This window comes from Xenopus tropicalis, chromosome 1 (genome assembly GCF_000004195.4).
Source record: "Xenopus tropicalis strain Nigerian chromosome 1, UCB_Xtro_10.0, whole genome shotgun sequence".
Classification (NCBI taxonomy): Eukaryota; Metazoa; Chordata; class Amphibia; order Anura; family Pipidae; genus Xenopus; species Xenopus tropicalis.
The window spans coordinates 81,236,987-81,258,947 of NC_030677.2; the positions used below are offsets into that span (position 1 = coordinate 81,236,987).

The following is a 21,961-nucleotide window of genomic DNA, read 5'->3' on the forward strand; positions in this document are numbered from 1 at the left end:
ATCGTAAAAGGAGACAATGAGACTGGGAAATGATATGAATAAGGATGTTTAAAAGACCAAACTGCCATTCTTTTGCCAAGTAAATGGAAACACACAAAGGAGCACATGGAAATGTTCAATGGTGGAACATAGTGCACACTGCACTGGCAAGGTCTAGTGAAACTACTTTCAGGAGAACGTACGTTATTACTGTGCTACATATGTTACAGCTAAAAACCAGCACAAATAATGGAACCAATTAGAATGGTACATTTTTAGAAGCTTATTAGATAACATATTTCTAAAGAACGAGAGCTCAAGTTTGTAAAGTTTGAATGGTTAGAGAAATAAGGTGCAGAACCATCTTCTGTTGCATAGAAAAGCATTGCCCATAATACAATAAAGCAATTTCCTGGCTTTGCTGTTCAATACCAGATTATGCCACAGGCACTGAATTTACACTTTATAAGTTAATGAACCATTTATATGCTGTTAAGCAAGTAGACACATTTTCATGATGTACTTAAACCCCAAGATTAACATACACTGCCTTATCCTCAGCTTGAATATTTAATTTAACCCCTTCAGTACAGAATAGCACAAGCAACAATTTACCTTTAAAATAATGTCATTTAAATAGAAATGTGTGATTTCAGAACAGCAATCCACAGATAGCATGAGGACATTAAAAATTGGAGTAGTAGTTTTAATTGTTCAATTTATCCCTGCTATTTCTCTGCACTACCATCCATGTTTGCTGTTCAATAATTTGCAATAAATTGCATTCTGGAAAATTTGTATTGATCTGGTAATCTTAGAGCAAATGGTTGAAAGGGGGTGAGTTAGTGCATGTATGGGTCACAAATTTAACTAGAGAATCGAATACACACTGCAGTATACCAGTGCAAGTAAAATTCTCTCAGTCACACAGTAAGAATACTATGCCATTTGAATGTCTATAGCTGCAAGTTCTCTGTGCTAGTAATTCATGGACTGGCGCCAAAAACTACGGTCAAAAGGGTTATAGCACAGGACACAGAGTCTATGGCTTGAGGACCCCCTATAACTTTGCCTTTTTACCAGTGATGTCAGCTGTGGGGGGCCTGCCAGCCCTAGGTTTTTAAGTCCCTTCTCAGCTTGTTAAGAACAGGAGTTTAGTGACCCATTACTAAGTGACCCATTAAAGCAGCATATAAAATGCAAATATGTATAAGGACTCTTACACATTGGTATCAATGTGTGTAATATGCACACCTAAGCACCTGAGCTAATTGATTGCATATTATTCTGGCTAATTATACGCACCAGATTTGTAGATAACAAGTTGTCTAATTCCAGGCACTGTCATTCAGTGGCTACTAAAGCAAATAAAGTGTTGTCTTGCATAAAAATTTGCAATGAAATATGAAAACATAATGTTGCTTCTTTATAGGTCTCTGGTAAGGCCTCCCCTTATGCAGTGCAGTTTTGGGCTCCCGTCCTTAAAGGTAAACTATACCCCCAAACAATGTAGGTCAATGTAGTTATGTTGCATAAACAAGCTCATATGTAAAACCCTGCTTCATGTACATAAATCATTTTCATCAAAATATGCTTTTTTTGTGGTATGTGCTATTGGCTTCTCCTAAACAGAAAATTGCCATTTTAAGAATTAAGGGCCGTCTCCTGGGATCATAGGATTCACAGTGCATACAAGTAAGCCAAGGCACACAGACATGCTAGACCACATCAGCCAATTAATAGACAGAGTTCTGACTTTGGTTTCCACACTTCTCCACACTTCTTCACACTTCTGATGAGCAAATCTGTCCCATTTCGCTTCGCCGAAAAATTCACGAAACGACAGCAAAATTCACAGAACAGCGAAACGCATTTGTCGCGCGACTTATTTGTTTTTTTTTTTCGCCTGCATCTTTTTTTGCCACGCAGCAAATTTTCTCTGAAGTTTAGCTGCAATTTGCCAATGGTGAAATGCGGAAATTCACAGAAATCCATGCCTTTGAAAATATTCGCTCTCACTAGTCACTTCACATAATATAAACTATTTGTTGGTTAAGTATTCATTCTGGGGGCATAGTTTTCCCTTAAGACTTAAGTTGGAAAGAGTGCAGAGATGTGCAACTAAACTGGTAATGAATATAACTGTGATGTTAGACAGTCAAGATTGGGGTTGCGAGGGGACATGACAAGTACATTAGAGGTGATAGAGGATGTTCTTTTTCCCATAAAAATGATTTTTTAGATTAAGGACCAGAACTTTCATTTGAAGTAGAGTAGGTGGTTTTTTCACGGCGAGGGCAGTGAGGTTGGGGAATGCCCTTCCTAGTAATGTTGTAATGGCAGATTCTATTAATTCCTTTAAGAGGGGTTTGGATAAGTTCTTGAACAAGCATAATATCAAAGGCTCTTGTGATACTAAAATCTACAGCTAGTATTGATGTTGGTATATATATATATATATATATATATATATATATATATATATATATATATAGTTAATGTATGTGAGTGCAGAGATAGGTCAGTATGGGTTTATGTGTGCGCTGGGTTCACTTGGAAGGGTTGAACTTCAGTCTTTTTTCAACCCAACTTAACTATGTAACTATGTTCCACTGCATTTTTTAAAAAATACAAATGTATTTTTATGCATTTGACATGCGTGTATATTATACAACAATACAGAGATACACGTTGAACTAACAGAAAACACTGTTTAAAAAAATGTAGTATTTGCATTGTAGTGTTACAGCATGCATTTTAATAGAAGCACAGATGAATCCAAAGCCTTTAGCATGGGAAGGGATAATGGAAGGAAGAACACTATTTACATATCCTATTCCCACCCATCATATTCATTCAGGTTCTGATGAGTCATTTTATGAAAAGAATTACAGGATAAGTTTATCCTGGTAACACTATTTCCCACCATACTGCCTTGAGGTTTTCTTCATAAGAATGAAATAACCTAGTGCTATAGAGTTCTCTATGGAGCGTCCCTGGTTTTTACTCTACCTCAGAAAATATTACTGTATTTAAACCTAATTGCATACAAGAATCTTCACGTTCACATATTGGTTTTCTCTGATATCAGTAGGGCCATTAAGTAAGCTTTAGATAGTTATATATATAGTAGGTGTGGAAGATTATGACACCTTTTAGCACAGTTTTTGTAGAACAAAGGTGCAAGTGCAAAGGTGATTGTTGGCAGTTACTGAAAACTCCCCATCTGCACAGCTTCCATAAAATGCAACAAAACTGTTCCCTAAGGCCAGCTACAACATTTATTACCATTTTTCATCAGAACAGAGGACAAGTACAAAAATATAAAAAAGGATAATAACAAAAAATATTTAATGTATAGAAAACAATGTTCTGGTATCTTTTAATTAGCACATATCGAATCTCAAACTGGCAAAAACCATCAGAGGTTTTTCTATACATTGCAGCAAAAATTCAGCACCATTTTATTTTGACTTGCAGAAGTTTATTGTGCATTCTGGGTATTGTCAAGCAGCAGCGCCGGACAAGTTACCAGGGGTGGCAAAAAGCCTTCCAGGTAAATTAAGAAGCCAAAATTTTGATTTTTAAATTGGAATTTCGGGTCTTCTAGTGCGCTATTGCGCTCACTGCACTAGCAATGTGACCCCCGCCCCCTTCAGACATGAAAAAGCTATGCACGGGGGGAGCGAGGAGGCGGCATCAACTTGCCTGCCTCAGGCGCCTAGGACCTCTGAGGCGGGGCTGGGTCTGTATACTGGCTTATATTTTACAAGAAGCAAATATGGAGAATCTTCAGTTAACCTCATTGTCCTGTTTATCTCCAGAAATAACAATAACCATAGCTTTTCCATGATTAAAACAAAAAGCCAAGACTATGTCCAGCATAAGCACTATTCATTACATTTATGTTGACAAAGGGGCATACTTCCCATTAATATTGCATATAAAAGCTTTCAGACAGAATTTGCACAGTTAGTATAATAAGTGCTTATATGAGAGAACATCAATGTTTCTCCTTAAAGGGGTGGTTTATGTCTCATAGTTTCTGAATTATTTGCCTTCTTTTTCTCTTTCCAGCTTTCAAAAGGGGGGTGACAGACCCCACCAGCCCAAATCTATTGACCCATGTGGCAACAATTTGATTATTTTTGCTACTTTTTATTACTTATGTTTATTCAGGCCCTCTCCTATTCATATTCCAGTCTCTCATTTAAACAACTGCCTGGTTTCTAGGGTAATTTGGACCCCAGCAACCAGATACCTGCTGAAATTTTAAACTGGAGAGCTGTTGAACAAAAAGCTAAGTGATTCAATAACTACAGAAATCAAAAAGTAAAGACCAGTTGCAAAATGTCTCAGAATATCAAGCTCTACATCATACTAAAAAATATCCAAATAGTTGCTATGAGTTACTAGATGTAGGCATATAAGACATAAGATTTTGTATTACATTATTATATACAAATAATAAAAAGTACAAACTTTGCCCAGGTGCAGTAACCCATAGCAACCAATAAGATATTAGATCTTAAACAGATGACCACTAAATGCTACCTGCTTATTGGTTGCTGCACCCGGGCAAACAGTGTCTTTTATTACAAAACCCCAGTGCTTTCCCATCAATAGAAAAAACTCAGCCACAGGCTGCAGTCAATGAGCACACAGCTTAGATTTTGGCCTAAAAATGTTAAGAGTGCATTTTCAAGCCAAAATCCACCCCATCCAGCAGCCGATGAAAAATGGCACATGTGATATTAGCCCAGGTTAGTGTATTTTAAAATCCAGGGAGAAAACTTTATCTGGAACTAATCTTAAAAAGCACCTAGAAACTTTAGTCTGGGTGTTTTGCTGAGGAGAAGATAATCTGTTTCAAAGGTAAAAGCTAAATTTGGAGTGTAAATCAGCATGGCTTTATAAAGTATGTAATTGTTAACCTAATCCTCTCAACTACAGTGAGGAAATAAGTAGAAAACGGGATCAAAGGAGTACATGAAATCTCAATTTTGCACAAGCATTTGATACAGTGCTATACAGCAGGGGACTAAGGCTAATAGAGGCAAGTTTGATCCATAGCTCTTTACCGCTAACTTTACAGCTAATTTTAGACGCAATAAACACATAACCAAATCATTTAAGGTAATACAGTGAAACTCCGATTTTACCATTTCCAGGGAAGCAAAAAAATGAAAACAAAGTGTAAAATGAGGGAGAACATATAAAGTAAAGTCATGGTTTGCCTGTAGAATTGGTGTGCACTGCAAAATAATGACTTAAACTTAAATAATAACTTATAACTTATAACTAAACTAACTAACTTATAACTAAATGCAGGAAAACTTTGATGTAAAATGAGGGAAAGTACAACTTAAAATAAGGGAAATACCATGCATTATTCATCCAGTGAAATGTATGACTACTTCAATGCTCTGTGTTAGCTAGAATATGTGCAAAACAGGCAGTCTGGTTTTAGCCCATGCAGTTATATGGAGTTCTGACCATCACTGTTGTTGGATGGAAAACACTGTCCCAGTCAGCCTGTCCCTACTGGTAATATTATTAAAGCACAGTGAGAAGCACATGGAGTGGCAACATGCTCACCTACACTAAAAACTTTGCTAGAGCCACAGGCTGAGTAATTCCTTTTTTAAAACCTACATTTTAAATACATGATCAAATATAGACAATGCAAAGCATTTAAAAAGGATCTATTATTAAGGTAAACTACCCCTTTAAGTGCAAACATGAAAAGAATTTGCCCTAGCCCTGTATGTCACAGTAACCAAACAACATTAGCTTTATTGATTAAATGGAGATGGAATGCTGTTACCAGACTATTGGAATGTTTGCCAGTGATTGTGAATTACCCAGACAGGGGTTCATTTACTAAACAGTGCATGTCTGAACCAGCAAATCTGAGCCAATTAGACAGAAAGATGCAGCTATACTTACTTTAACATCTATCAAATGCCTATCCAGACAGACGCCCAGCCCAGTTAGACAGAAACCCAGCTTCCAAAACGGCTTAGGGTCAAGAGGCTGCATCAATGGATAAACAGAATTTTTTATGAAATGCCAGGGCTATGACATTAAATCAGGATGACAGAGCATATCATTGTTAAGCAAAGTTTTATAAACAAAAAAAAGCCATCAAGGCCTTGGACATATCAAAAGTAGTTATGTTTGATATGCAGATTAACAGGTCATCATAAAGTTTAAGCGCAGGCAATCAATTACACATCTAGTAGTATATGTGTTACATTACCGGTCAACAGCTGCCAACAATAAAATGAAGCTCCCTGTCAGTCATACCATGTGACACCGGTCTTTAAGCTGTATACTGAAGGAATGCCATATTTTAGGCCTTGTTAAAATTCTAAAAGACTGCCACTGTAAATTTTAGACAATGTACAACTAAGAGGTAAATGTTTAAGCGACTGGTGTTAGACAAGATACAGAACTGTAAAAAACTGCAGATCCCCTAGTGTCTATAATCATACTAATTAACGTTACAAATATGGTGTAAACAAGTACAGAGGTTTAGATACTGGTATCACACATATATTAGGGTAATAGTCAATACAAACACCTCAGCTTGCAGAACAGAATGAACGCAGACATCTTCTATGATCTTTTCTACTAATAAAATGAAATCAGGTTAGGAAAATAAAATCTGCCTTTATAGTGCACTCACTTTTATGGGAGAGCAAGATCATTTAAAGCATGTTGTCTTTTTTACGAAGTGACAACTCAAATTATGGGTTCCTCATATAATCCTTTCAGAACGAGTGACGGGAAGCAGGCTATTACAATCTGTTTAAGTTGTGACCTCCTTTTAAAAAAAAAAAAAAAACACAAGTGACAGGAAAAGTTGCACCTAAGATGCTTCTTATTGGGATATGTAGCACATTCTGGCACTGACATTCATTTCCAACGTGATGCTTTACACTGGTGTGTGACATCCCACTTTATATCGGCATATCCAAGTTCTGAGATTGCCAAACTTACTATGGTTTTGCAAAATATACTAAGGGGATTATTTTGTGGCCAGCATACTTGTGGCCTTTCCAAGTTTCTTTGTAAACCTCAAGACGCTGTGTATTTGTTTTAGCTGTTGATATATACAACCATATCAGAAAAATACTCAGGCCTTACCTATCCAGCATGTGCCAGTGAACCACCCATGGTCCCACCTTTTTTTTGAAGTTTTAACCCTTTTGATGATTTAGAGTTCTCCCATGAAAACAGAGACTGTTGAGGGTTATAAATGCAGTAGGCTTTATTGATGCATCTGGCACACATCACAGAATTCTTTTTTATATATAGGACATGTGCCAAAGGCTTCAATAAACTATATTCCATCTATACCTTACACTTACTTACACTTAACACCATGTATACAGGACTGAACTATATCTTGAATTGAAGTAAAATGGAGGGTGGTTTATCAAGAGCATAGCTGTCCATGGCTCACTCCTGACTTTTGAAATTTGAATACAGGTATGGGACCTATTATCCAGAATGCTAAGGACCAGGGATTTTCTGGATAAAGGATCTTTCTGTCATTTAGATTTCCATGCCTTAAGTCTACCACCAATAAGGATTTATTATATATTAGTTAGGATCAAGTACAAGGTACTGTTTTATTATTACATAGAAAAAAGAAATAATTTGTACAAATTGGAATTATTTATCTGTTTATAATGGAATCTATGGAGATGGTCTTTCTTTCATTTGGAACTTTCTGGATAACAGATCCCATACTTGTAATTATGTTTGTTAACCTGGGCTCTTGTAAGTTTATTATATACATAGATTATATACAGATACATTATTAATAATGTTATTGCTTAGTCTCTGTTCTCACACTGTGCCATTATAAATATTTTATTCACAATAAAAATGACATGCTCTGGAATAAATTCTTAGTGCTAGAAGAAATTAAAAACTTGTGTATTTCTGTACACATTTTTAAGGCTCCATATGCATAACAAGGTTGTTAATTGATTTTTACATAATTCTCTTTAAACATGGAAACTCTAAACAATGTAACAGATACTGTAGATGCTGATAGTGTCAATTAAAAAAGCACGCTTTATATTTGAGATGCATTTGCCATAAGGTATGACAATGCATATTCTTCAGATGTGCAGGAAAAAAAAATTTGAATTCATTCTAGCTCAACATTTGTTCACATTAGACTCAGCATTAACTCAATTCAACATCAGACTCAATTCTGATTGGGCCATGTTTAGTAAATAGCTTTATAGTAAAAAACATAGAACTAGTATTTTTTTTTTACTAACTTCAAAAACCTGTGCAAACAAAAAATTAATCTAAAAATCTTTTGAATCTAAAAATCTTTTTTTAAAACCCTCAGTGCAGCTGTGGGTCCACATGTTTGGCTTTGGCTATTATTATTTACGTTTATTTACGACTGCAACATGAGTGGCTGAAGGGTGAGATGCTGACCTCTGTCACACCAACTCCCAGTGGTCAGTTTACTGTAGTTTAAAGTGAATCCATTAATAGTCAACCCTATCATGCATGGTAATAATTAGGGTTCTACAATTAACAGAACTTTTACAATTGCTATTCGATGTAATTACCTCCCATTTATCCTTTACTGAACCATCTAACATTAGTTGTATATGCTGATTTTAATGCCAAGTGGCTAATTGGCCCTTTAGAAATAGATTAAAGTTGATGTTAATTATTGCTAACTTCTTCAGAAGAAACATGAAGGCCCTAGGGTTATTTTAGGAAATAATTTAATGTTAGCCTGAGTAACAACTTGTAATTAGCCGCTGTAACTTTATCATGGATCATATGACATGTACGTGGAGTTACGTTATATTGTTTGCAGGTCATAAATGTTTTCCACAGGCTACCAAGTAGATGACCTTCACTGAGCTCTGCCTATCACCTACTAAGGACTGCAAACAGCTCACATCTGCAGCTGGAAAGTGACTTACACCTTGCTCACAAACTAGCAGCAGCAGTACATGGAAGGCTCGGCAAAACTGTCTGCAGTAAGTCATGTTTGTAAGTACACAATAACAAACCATGCTTTAGTCACTTGTGTCCAAGTCTTTATATGTGTGTTGTTTTCTCATTTTTGATTGTTTAATGACAAAATGCTCATTTTAAAGCTAAAATCTTATTTGCCAGTTTCATACTAAAGATAAACTGGGCTGCTCCAGCATACACTAAATCTTAGATTTTGCTGAATTACATCTTCAGCACACTCCTCAAGTTTTTACTTATAACTTCTGTATAGATAGATTACACAGCAATCACAAATGCACTTCAGTTTATTTTTTGTATTACTTTTGTTGCTTTTAGGTCTGTGCATTATTATTTTGCATCTGTGCCATTTCACCCAGTGAGCTGCCACTCCAGCTTGATGGCTGATGTGATTAAGCAATACACCTCAATGATGTCTCTATGGGAGCAGGGCTTTAATGGCATTTAGGCAAGGGTTACCAAAAAAATTTTTAAGAGTCCTTGTTAAGAACACAAGAAGTGGTATCTTCCCAGCAGAAGGTGGTGAGGTAGGACAAGTGACATTGTTGTTTCCAGTGATATCATGTGTTATAACATTATACAGTGACACAAGGGGTTAAGGTGCAGGGATTTTCTACTATATATGTTAATGACAGTAAAGGAAAAAAGTAGTAAAATCACTGTTATAAATCTTATGAAAAAAATCTTAAAAAGTATATAAAAAATCATATACTTTTTGATGTTGGTATTACTTAAATGTTAAAGCAAAATAAATTGAAATTATAGACAACTTAAATACAGACACATTTGCCCTTCATCCTATAGAAAAGATTAGTTATTACCTCTTGCCATCTTAAAAGTAATTAAACTTCAGAAAATACCAACCAGTTGTATATCTTGCACTGGGGCCTGTAAGCAGAGAATTTCAGTTAGTCGGCACCTCCTGTGGCCAGCAGCGCATTGCTAAATGCCATAGTCTGTGCATCTCAAATGCAGAGTGGTCTTGTAAATGCTGTGCCTTAGAGAGCTTAAAGCATTTCATTCAGACAGTAGTCCTGTATTTTAAACAAAAACTGAGTCCTCTTCTTGTTTACGTTGAATACTTTCTGACTTTACTTTGTTCCTGTGTGCACCTTAGTATCCTGCATAGGGCCCACCTCCAAAACCACATCGCTAACACTTTAACAAATCTCAGAGGTCCCTGTAGACTTTTCTCTACACACAGAATTGCACATCAGAGTTGCTGATTGTCACCTATACCCACATTACATTGGGTTTTAGGCTCCCTGGTAGAGATCGACAAACATGAGCAAATGCAGTGAAAGGCAGGATGAGATTGGCTTCCAGTTTGCACACTTACAGGTATCCAACAAATAAAGGGTAAGGCTTATTTCTTGTGGGAGACCCAGGAGTACCCTAAAAATATGCTAATACATATGTGAGAATTGTTTGCGTTAATTTTTTATACTGCATTATTAAGAAACTTAAATGCCTGTCTGCTATATTAAACGGATTGTTCACCTTTAAGTTAAGTTTTAGTATGACGTAGAGAGTAATATTCTGAGACAATCTGCAATTTGTCTTCATTTTTTATTATTTTATTTTATTTTTATTTAGGGTTTTAGTAATTTCATTTTCAGTTCAGCAGCTCTCCAGTTTGGAGTTTCAGAAGTTATTTGGTTGCTAGGGTCCAAGTTACCTTAGCAACCAGGGAGTGGTTTGGATAAGAGACTGGTATATGAATAAGAGATGGCCTGAATAGAAAAGAAAGTTACAAAAAGTAACAATAATAATAAAAATGTAGCTTCACAGAGCAACAGATTTTTGCCTGCCGGGGTCAGTGACCCCCATTGAAAAACTGCAAAGTGTTGCAAGAAGATGACAAATAATTCAAAAACTCTAACAAATACATAATGAAGACAAATTGTAAAGTTGCTTAGAATAGGGCATTCTACAACATACTAAAAGTTAGCTTAAAGGTGAACCACCCCTTTTAAGTAGCTGTTTGCTAAAAACCACTGGCATCCAGTGTTAAATTAGCAACTAGCAGGTATAGGCCACAGAGAAGAAGGGTTACACTACTGGCTCTACAGGGAGAAAGGACGCTTTAATATCAGTCACATGGGGTAAAGGTAAATACTACAACATAAGACATAAGAGCAAGTAAATATAAGCAATTTTTGTTTAGTTGCCCTTTTATAACAAAGTCCAATATAGGTGCCTAATCAGTACAGTGAATCCTGAAATATGTATTTTATTTTCTGTATACAGAAAAATATCTAGTATATCTATGCTTGGTTGGGATAATTTTAATACAGTGTGTATTTCACTTTGTCATGGCATCAAATCAATCTTTCAACTCTATGGAGCATATCTACTAACCTGAGAATGTTATGCATGGATATCCCTTAGAATAAGATCAGAACAACAGAATGCTTAGAAACATTAGGGTTATTTTATAGGAATGTAACTTCTAGGCCAATAATCCAACTCCTTACAAGGTCTGCTTTGTCTGAGTCTCAAAGCCCCTTAAACACATGGGAAACAGGCCTGGACTGGGATTCAAAATAGGCCTGGCATTTCAAAGTCACAGAGGCCCAAACAGCCTCCCAACCAGCCCAATAAATAGTGACTAGTCTATGGCACCTTACAGCAGCCCCTCTGGCATTTGGCAAAATCCACAAATCGCCAGTCTGGGCCTGATGGAAAACACCAGAAATCAGAATCAGTTGATGTAACTGGCTTTCCAAGTACCTGAGCAAAAACACATTTCCAGTCACTTTCAGCTTTGCAAAATATCTTTGGCTGTGGAGAAAATAATCTTGTTTTTTCTTTAATATAGGATTAAGGGATCTTTTCTACAGTTAATTCCCTAAAATCCAGGTAATCATAGAAACATTTTCTAATACCCAATATATGTTAATTACTCATATTCATTTTCTCTGGCTTACTGTCAGGTGTTTACCGTAATAAGTGTATAATAAGGCAACATGTCAAACTGTCCATGAGGCTTACATACTTGCCATTTCCTTCTTTGATGTGTTTCTTTTCATTGATGCTTTATCTGTTTGACTACAACTCTTAGGGGCAGATTTACTAATCCATGAATCCGAATCCCGAAAGGGAAAAAAACGTATTGGAAACGGAAATTTTGCGACTTTTTCATCGCCGCCGCGATTTTTCGTATTTGTCGCAACTTTTTCATCGCCGTCACTACTTTATCGTATTTTGCGAGACTATTTCATCGCTGTCGCGCGTCCGATTTTTTCGCTACAGCAGAGAAAAAGTCGTGATGGCGGCGAAAAAATCGCAGGACATACGAAAAAGTTGCAACGGCGATGAAAAAGTCGCAAAAATACAAATCATTAAGAAAAAACGCATTCGCCCGCCTTCGGACCGTTCGTGGATTAGTAAATCTCCCCCTTAGCGTGCTGCAGCCAAATAAATTAGAGAAGTGGTTCCCAAACTTTGGGTCTGACCAGGGAGTAACTGATTGGTCCTGAACCAAGATTGGTTGTCTGTTTTTACACTAGCAGTAGGAGGTCCCTGAAATGTTTTTTGCTGGGGGCGCAGGCACATTACATCCCTAAACACAAATACTGGGGGGGCAGGCACATTACATCCCAAAACACAAACACTTACATACCAACATATGCAAGAAGCTTGTTCAATTGGCCCATGCTAGTTACCAAATCCAAGACTTGGAGGAATTCTGCTCAAATTTTAACATTTGGCCCACCCTCTAACCTAATTTGAAAATTATGGATTTGGAAAAAGTTGTTAAATGATTGAGACATGCGGTAAATTACTGTTATAATCAATATACATTTATTTCCTTCAATATAACTATAAAAACAGCATACAAATGCTGCTCACGTGAATACTGGGAATATAAAACATTGAAAAAACAAAGAATGGAAGGAAAGTGAGGTTCCAGTCACATGATGTAAGAGCTGTGCCCTACACTCTCTTAACCCTCACCTCCCTTTGCCTGGAAAAGAAATACCGATCCCTTATCAGTGTGGGATTTTAGATGAACTCATTTCCTTGTAGTTCTCTAGACTTGGTCAGCTGTGGGCAGATCAGGGTCATGCCAACAAACTGAAATATAGCTTGTTAAGAACTGTATTTTACACAGTTCAGTCAAATAAAAACTGTTGTATTAACCTCTTTAGCAACTTCTGATGCATATATACAGTGGAGAATAAAAGGGTTTAGTTTATTAAAAATATAAAAATATGAAATGTATCTGGGTTTTAAATACTACACAGAAATTATACATCAAGCTCAGTGTGTATGTGACTATATTTAGTCAATAACATACCCCTCTATTGTAAAATATAAGGATATTAGTCACCAACTTAAGTCAGTTTCAGTGAGTCAAAAATATCTTGTAAATTAGATCCTTATAAACAGAGCTTACAATTGCTGCTTAATGATATAATCTCTGTCACATGACTTAATGAATCTTGTGTATTATAACAAATAATTTACCACCTGTTTAAAATATGAAAATCTTAGAAGTCACCTTAGAGCTCCATAACTTATATGAAAACACTTCTAAGTGACTTATAATATCCTTATATTTTACAACAGATAAACCACACTTCCCTGTTTGCAAAAAGCAATACAAGAGTTCCAATGGAGCTGTGGACAAAAGTCTTGGAGTGGCCTGCTACCCCAATTTGCCAACCTAGGCCTGGGTCTGTGTGGCCTTTTCATGAAGCCAGGCCTGCTAACTAGGGCTACCATTTGCATGCTTAAAATTGATGCCAATATTATTAATAGGGAAGAAAGATAAGTATAGGAAGGCTGGTATTTTCTCAGAAAAGGTGGCAGCCCTACTGCATACAAGTACACTAAATTCCAGTTGCAAATAGCAGCTATTCAGCAGTTGGATTGCCTTGAACTATGTTGGTAAATAAGCCCCCAAAGGTTACTAGGTTCCTAGGTACAATATGAGTGAGGCCTTTTTTTTCAATGTGTTTTATAAATGTGTATAATTTAACCTTTTAACTAGCTTTGTTCTAAATGTGATTAATTTCCAGAGGGAAGACAAAGAAATGATTGGCAATATTGGTGGCCGAATATGAAAAGAAAGGACAACACAGTAACAGGTAACATCATAGGTTTACTGTTATATTTTTGTTATAAATGCACAGTTGTGCTTGTTGAACCTCTCCTTAGTATCCATTTCTAACCAGTCAACTTAATAGTTATCAATCTGATGTTAAAGAGGTTTAATGGGAAAGTGCAGCCCTTGCATACACTGATGTACAATAAACAGGTTAGCATGGGACATTTCCTATGCACTGAACACAAATGTACCATGAAATAAAAGGGGTAGGCTGTGTACAGGCAACAATGCAAGCACACTACCTGTTTATATAATTGCTATACAAAAAGTGTAACCATCTGCAACCTCTGGAAATGGGTGTGGTCAGGACCACAATTGCACTGATGAGGTTCCAAAAATGTGACAAAAGATGGCCAAAATTTTAAGTGGCCAACTGAAGAAAATCTTTACAAAATGCTAAATCATTTCTGAATGCAAACATGTGATGAAGTATGCATATACATTTCATTAACCTGTTAACATATTTCTCCCAAATTACTTGTGGGAAGATGGCTGTGTCTCTCAATGTCTCACAAAAGATATTTTAATAAGTATACTTACATAATGTACATATATACAAAAACATACATATATACTGTAAATAGTAAATACCAAAAAGAATTATATTCAGAGCTACAAATCTGTATAAACACAGCTTCATGGAACCAATTTCTGTTGTACTGCCATCTGTTGGATGGCAGAAAGATAGCAGCCCTCTTAGCCTAGACAAGAGAATGGGGATGTGATCTGCATAACTACTTTATGCCAACATCCCAGTTTCCCAACATCCTAATTTTCTCAGTCATTTAAAGTGCTGCAGTCCACTAACATAAGACACACAATTGTATATGCCATTGACGAACAAATGTTAAAAAAAATCAGGAAAATTATTGAGAAGTCAGTGCAGTAGTAATTAATGTATACATTATGATCTAGCAAAGAATACAGGGACAGGGGGTTTTAGGTGAAAAGGAGATGAAGACCATCTTTGCACCAGTTCAACACTGGGTCATCTTCTTATCTCAGTGTTTTTGGGAGTTTTTTTTTGGCTATGGGGACCCAGAATGGTTTAGAAGTTAGCCTTGCAAAACATACGTTAGTTAGCATCTTGTTGTTATTACTATTTTCTATTGTAGAAACAAATCGCACTGCATCAGTTGTGACCATGAAGACTCACTCCAAACAGCATGGGATCCTATTTTTGGGTCTCAATCCAGAGATCCATAGGGTTATGAAACAATGTCTTATCATCTCCTACCAGAATAATGGGTAAGAGGAGTCAAGGGAGTGGTCTTCTTGATCCCTGCTCTTTCAATTTTGGTTAGTTAAATTTTGGTATGTTAATTTATTAGCAACATTTCTATTGATCTTCGGTTTTTATTATTTTATTACCTTTTCCACCTGACGCTGTGTAGTTGTTGGAGGCCCCTGACCCTGGCAGTAAAGTAAGTTTGCGCTGTAAGACTGCAATGATATTGTATTTTGTATTATCTTTCTATTCAGGCCTTTTCCTATTCATGTTCCAGTCTAAATACTGTCTGGTTACTAGGGTAAGTTGTACCTTAGCAACCAGCTAAGCTGCTGAAAGCTAGAAAGCTGCTTAACAAAAAAGCTTTACTTGACATTAGTAATCTGTACTATTCACAGAAAATCAAATTCTGTTTGTTTGCATGCAATGGTTGTCTGTAATTCAAAAAGTTATTAAACTATTAAAGTTTTTCCCTGTGAATCTTTAGCAGCGGCCACAAACCTGAATTGACCTATGTCTCTCCTACACACAGTGTCATTCTGTATCATACACAGCCAAAGTGACAGAAATGTCATTCTTTACTACCTACTGTTGCTACATGTCATATTTGTATGCAGAAATTATAATTATACATTTCCCAAGAAGAACCTCTTGTATTTCAGTACACAATGCTGACTGTTCTCTCCACGGCCCACTGAAATTTCAGCTTCAGCTGCAAACTCACAGCATGTTAATCTGCAGGCTAAAACTGATAATATGTGTGGTTATAATTACCTAAGCCAACTTAAATCTCAGGCTAATTCTGGCCAATACATTCACGTGAAACTGCTGAGGAACAGAAAAAGGCAAGAAGTTTCTCTTTACATAAAGTAGCTCTGTCTATCCTGCAGCAGCTCTCGCCAAGAAGAGAGTTTGTGTCAGGATAACAAAAAAGATGTTTTTGCATGGCCAATGAGAGCTGAGCTGTGCATAGATAAGCACTACTCTATTCACATATTTTGTTTTTAAGCTAATGGAGTATTCAAGGCGCAAATGTAAAGATTGTTTTTTTAGGGAAGCTAACCCTTTACTAGCCAAATTTCTGTTTTCAATTAAATTGAAACTTATAGATATGTTGTAGAATACTTCCAGCTAATTTAAGTGACATATCTGCAGAATTTTGTGGCTCCAAGACAGCTTTGTCTTATGCATTTATTTGCAATACCATTTCTGGTGTTTGTAATGGAACAATGGAAAAATGGCAAATTCTTCTTCTTTTTGTTATCTGGAAAAGCTTTCTTCTAACTTTTAATTTAGTATGTTTTTTATGTATGATTCCCAGGCCTTCTCCTTCAATGCATTTATATTTTAAGTAACTCCTACGATGTCAGAGAAGTCCCAGAATAGTAAACCATAGGAACCAAAGACTTTTGATTGGTCTTCAAGCTTTGGTTCATTTACTGATGCCACTATATCATCGATAGCATATGGTTACTAACTAGGGACAAAAATTTTGTTTAGCAGATACGATGATTTAGTTCTGTGCCATCTCTATAATTTGATGGTTAATTGCTGAAGTTACCAAACTGTAGGGTTGGTGCTCCTAGGGTGAATAATTCTATTGTGCATAATGAGAAGGCATGACTGTCAATAAACTTAATAGCACTTTTTGTCCAGCTGAGACTATAATTGGCAGTACTAAATAAAATGCAGGATATTACAAAGTAATAACTTCCCCCATTTCACACGTAATTAAGAAATGATTCATAGGTTGACATTCAGTTGTGTTAATAGAAGTGTAATAAATGAAGAAAGAACACTGGGAAATGAAACAGAATAAAATTCCACATAGATTACAACATAAATACCATTTATGTACCTTGATCAAATATGTCCTTGAGTAAAAGAGGGATTGTAACTTAAATAACAATAATGTCTGCAAAGCCTGTAACAGTCAAGGGGTTACTTACCTTTCACATTCATACTGTAGGCATCTACCTCATTCACTCATTTATTGCAAGCAATCAGACTTTTGTTATCATTTCTTTACCTGTAGTAAACAAACTAAGATAACTGCTGTTCGGTTGTTGCTCTGGGGTACATTTGAACCTGTTTGAAACAGAATTTATCATTGGGTTCCATATCTTGCATTGCAGATTCATTAGCCACAACCTTGCATTATGCACCTTCATTTGACTTACAGTATTCATGCATACTTACAACCATCTAAGTCCAGTGAGTGTAAGTACTTAGCAATAAAGTCACATGCTCAGATATGTTAGTGAAATGATCCTGCTGAGGCATTTAAAGACTTTCTTTAACAAGAAAGCAGATGTAAGCTGGTCTACACTAGCAGTTCTATCACAGTATTCGAGAGCCTGAAATTGGATGGATTAGCAAACCACCATGAAACCAGAGCTGATGAAGATGTATTAGATAAAATGCACCTAACTTAAGAGCATTATGTAGGTTTCTATATATTGTAAAAATTAAAGATAAAATCTGGTAGATGTTGGAATTCTTTGTTGACCCTGTGGTAGAATCCACAGCAACATCCTCTAGCTTTAGTGGTTTGAAACTTTAGGGGGGGGGGTGCTTTTAAAAGACTATATTATATATCTTATAATCATTAATCACTGAAATGCCCAGCCCCTGAACATATAACACTATGCAATAGTAAAACTAATAGAGTATTGCACAATATGCCCTACATCGCTATCTCCTATTCCATAATATACCCAGTAAGTAGAAATCAATATAAACCAAAAAAACCTTTTCACTTAAAATTAGGTGTTCTATGTATTCATTTATTTCACTTTTTCCTATAAATAGACAACAAAGTATCAGGACTTAGCGCACAAACCAAAACATTTTCAGTCCAGCTGGAAACTCGATAGGACCCCACTCACCAAAATATCTCTCAATATAATCTCTCTTCACTCACCGTCTCTTAGCATCCCAACCTTTCTTCTCTGCTCCCTTCTTCTCTTCTATTCTGCATTACTTTTCTCCAAACTTTAATCCTCTCCCCCCCTCGTCTTTCCAGTCTCCTCCCTCTTTTTCTTGCTTCTATTTTCCCTTTTGTCCAACGCTCCTCTTTATCTCCTTTCCTTCCCTTATGTTTTTCCACCTTCACCCCAATTCTCTCTGCCACTCCCCTTCTTTTTCTATTCAACTGTCCATGTTTGTTTTACCTCACCCCTTGTTTCTTTCTTCCTTCCTACTTTACCAAAACTACTCTCCTTCCATACTTCCTGTCTACACAGTTATTTTCTCCCATACTTCTGTAAGAGCACATTTTTTGAGTTTTAACTATGTTTGGTGATTAATACCATCTCTCTTCATCACTATGTAGATTGTTCAACTATCACTGTCTTAGTAAAGTAATATCTTCCTCTAATAAATAATTATTCAAACAAGTACCCAATTAGATATTATCCAAGCATAACTGAGGACAGAAATGACCAAAATGACTGTACTCAGCATCTGAGACCTAGGTTTAATTCCTAGTGTCAGCTCCCTTCAACTAGAGGAAACAAATCATGCCCTTGTGCCTCAGACAAACACAGATCACAAATGCTTGTGAGGGATTTGATATGCAGCCAGTATCTCTACATACAAATAAATGTAATACATAAAAACATATGTGCTTTCAAGGTGTGTATGTTCTCAGTAAATAGAACTGTTTGTGTGCAATACATTTGGCTCTCGAAGGTCACAGGACTACATTGGGCTCTAAATGAACAAAGTAACATCCCTAATTTCTGTGCAGTGCTATAACCTTCAGGAACCTCCTCGGTGGCAACTCCACGTACCTATCTGTGCTTTTCGATGCGTAACTTATTGAAAGTACTGTGTCCCTGTCTGTCAGGTACAGTGGGCTTGAGAGTTTCATTGCAATGAGCTAATGGGTGCTGCTACAGAGCCTGGAACAGAACTATGAAAGCAGTGACACAGCAGGAACACAAAACAGAAGGGTTCTGACTTGAGAGGGACACCATTTAACCCTTAGGCCATCAGACCTTTAGTCATGACTGAATCAGGAGGTGGCAGAGTATTTTATAGCCTCTTTAGGGTATCAGGGGGACTCTTTAGGGTGTCAGGGAGCCACATTCTGCATATTTATCTTATTGTTTTCTGATCCTAGTTTTCCTTTCATAGTAATGGATACCCAGAATCAAACTAACTTAATCAATGTTTGTAATTCACATGAAACTTAGTAGAACTCTGATGTACCCCCTTTCAAGCCCTTCCTCATTCCACTGCAGCTCACGCATGGCCTTATTCTTGACCAAGCCAAGTGACATTTAAAGAGAATGAAGGAGTGATCTTTTTACTAATTTGATTTATTTTCCCTCCAGTGAAGGAGTTTCCATTTACTAAACAAATGATGGCACTTAATGTGCAAAAGCAAAGAAATATCCAAAGAGGAGAGTGTGAATAGGGAAGAATGGAAAACAGTTGGCGGAAATAAAGAAGGAGGCAAAACAATAAATGATCTTGGCAACTATCAAAGGCTGCACTGTGCTAGATAGCCGGAAAAGCTGCATTATAAAGCAACTTGCCAACAGAATGGTTTGAGCTTCCTGGATGTGCCTGGAGAACACACAAGCATTCACTGTTCTACAGGGGCCCTTAGTAAGGATTCCTTATGTACAAGCTCTGAACATGACAAGAACTGCTTTGCATTGTCATTTTCACTGTTTAGTGAAAATTGTGAGGAAGAACAACACAAAAGGGTATTTTAAAATATAATTTTGAATATTATATCATTAAAACAAGGCTAAATATGAATAGATTTAATAAATCTTCATTATAACAAGGTGGCAGTTGAGTAAACAGAAGTTCATGAGGCCAAATGCAGGATTTGGTCCAGGGTCACATAATTGTCTCCTCAAATATACATGCTCTAAACACCAACCAGTTTTTGAATCCACATATACCATTGCTGACCCATTCAGCCCCTAAATGTGGGTTTCTGCTCTGCTTTTTGGGGTTTTTTTTGGCATAGATAGTTGCCATTGCATTATACAGCCCCTTAAAGGCCAGACATTGGTGCTGCCTCAATATGTACACCAAAAGTAATTATGCACCAGCAGGGTGACACTGTTTTCAAAGCCTAAAATGCATTTTAGATATTTTATACAACATGTCTCTGTACAACAAGACTCATTCATGCAAAAGCCCTACACAATTCTTTCTTCATCCTCCACATTCAATAGCAGTGGAGTTAACCTTTCTTTTTTTTAATAAGCCCCACTTTGAGGCTCAATTAGTCAGGACCCCTACAGCCAATAAAAAGGTGACAGAATGAAAATATTGCTGTATCAGACTTTCATCTAAAGTTGCAGAATTGCAACTATAGATTGGACAAGTTGGACAAGTTATTAAAGTTTGATATTTTAACCAATGGTAAGAGGTGTCTTTCCATGCTGGAAATCAGTAATCCCCAATTAATTTGTATTATGTGACATTTGATTTTCAGAGAGTATCAATTTGGTGGGGAATTAGAGCTCAGTAATGCCGCCAAACCATTGAACTCCTCATAAAACAGATAGCAGTAATTTAAACTCCAGATAAAAACACAATCTAACAAGGCTTTTCTAAGACAAGATATGTCTCAGAGGACACTGAAGGAAAAGTGGGAGATTGAATAAAAATTTAAATAAAACTTAATTTTAAAAAACTATGAATAGTTTATTTCTACAATGCAGCATTAGCAGAAGAAAAGGCCATGTAACAACCTTTACTGCTAACAATGCATACAATGGAAGAATACCAAAAAAGGCCAAATGATTAATGGCAGTTTCAGAACATCTCACTTAACTGGCTCCCTGAAAAGCCTTGGCAGCAAGTACAGGTATTGAACATCTGGCTTGAACCCAACTGGCATTATTCCCTTGACTCTCTTTTGAATCAGTCATAACTATTACTAGTATGAGTTAGTGCTGAATTGCAGCACTGATAGGTCCTTTGGGGTTTCCAAAGTGGAAGAACTGCAACTGCCAGAATTGCTCAATATTGCTGCATCATGGAGAAGTTTATTTGTGCTTTAGTTTTATTCCCTGCTGCCTTAAAGGAGAAGGAAAGGCTAGTACAGAGTTAATCTCAAACTGCAGGCATACCAGTTGTCTCAATAGTGCCTTTAAGTCTCCCCATATTTCACCTGTTCAGAAGATCTGAAGCCAAAGAGGAAGAAAAAACGCTGAGCTGTGTAAAAGAAATTTCCCATAATGCCTCACTCCTGCACAGACATGCAGACCAACATGCTCAGTTAGTAAGACTATGGGGGAGATTTATTAAGACGCGAATGCTCGGAGCGTTCATTTCGCCGACTTTTTCGAGCTTGTGTGACTTTTTCGTACACCTGCGCAACTTTTTCGGAAAGGTTCTGCTGGTGTTTACAATCATTCGGTACAAAAATTTTGTGACTTTCGGATCGCCGATATTATCGTGACTAATACGATTTTTTCGTAAGCATTTTCGTGATATTTGCAATCTTCAGAAATTATCGTATTCAACCCGAATTTCTCCCATTCGGGATTCGAACTCGTGTTTTAATGAATTGGCCCCTATGAGTCAGCTTCCTGCTGATTGGCTCAGATCCACATTCCTAAGGGGGGGAGTAAGTTCTT

The 21,961-nt window shown here is 36.7% G+C and overlaps 1 protein-coding gene and 1 long non-coding RNA gene across 9 annotated transcripts in view; one reads left to right on the forward strand and one right to left on the reverse strand.

Moving 5' to 3' along the window:
* slc4a4 (solute carrier family 4 member 4) overlaps nt 1-21,961 on the reverse strand; it is a 137,368-nt gene that overhangs the window by 64,960 nt on the left and 50,447 nt on the right. The window contains exon 1 of one of the 7 annotated variants that reach the window (XM_031903310.1): nt 18,271-18,302. The exons of 5 other annotated variants lie outside the window; for them this stretch is intronic. In XM_031903310.1, coding sequence (XP_031759170.1) covers nt 18,271-18,283 — 13 coding nt within the window. In that variant the 5' untranslated portion in view covers nt 18,284-18,302. Of the gene's footprint in view, nt 1-18,270; nt 18,303-21,961 lie in introns of those variants that run through there. One more of the 7 variants, XM_031903309.1, reaches the window with a different exon arrangement.
* Nucleotides 8,880-21,012, forward strand: LOC105945456. Of its 2 annotated transcripts, XR_004223086.1 has the most exons (5): nt 8,880-9,021; nt 11,825-11,865; nt 14,031-14,099; nt 15,235-15,367; nt 19,688-21,012. It is a non-coding gene; the product is annotated as an uncharacterized LOC105945456 (long non-coding RNA). The 2 variants fall into 2 exon arrangements; XR_001923315.2 differs by lacking the exon at nt 11,825-11,865.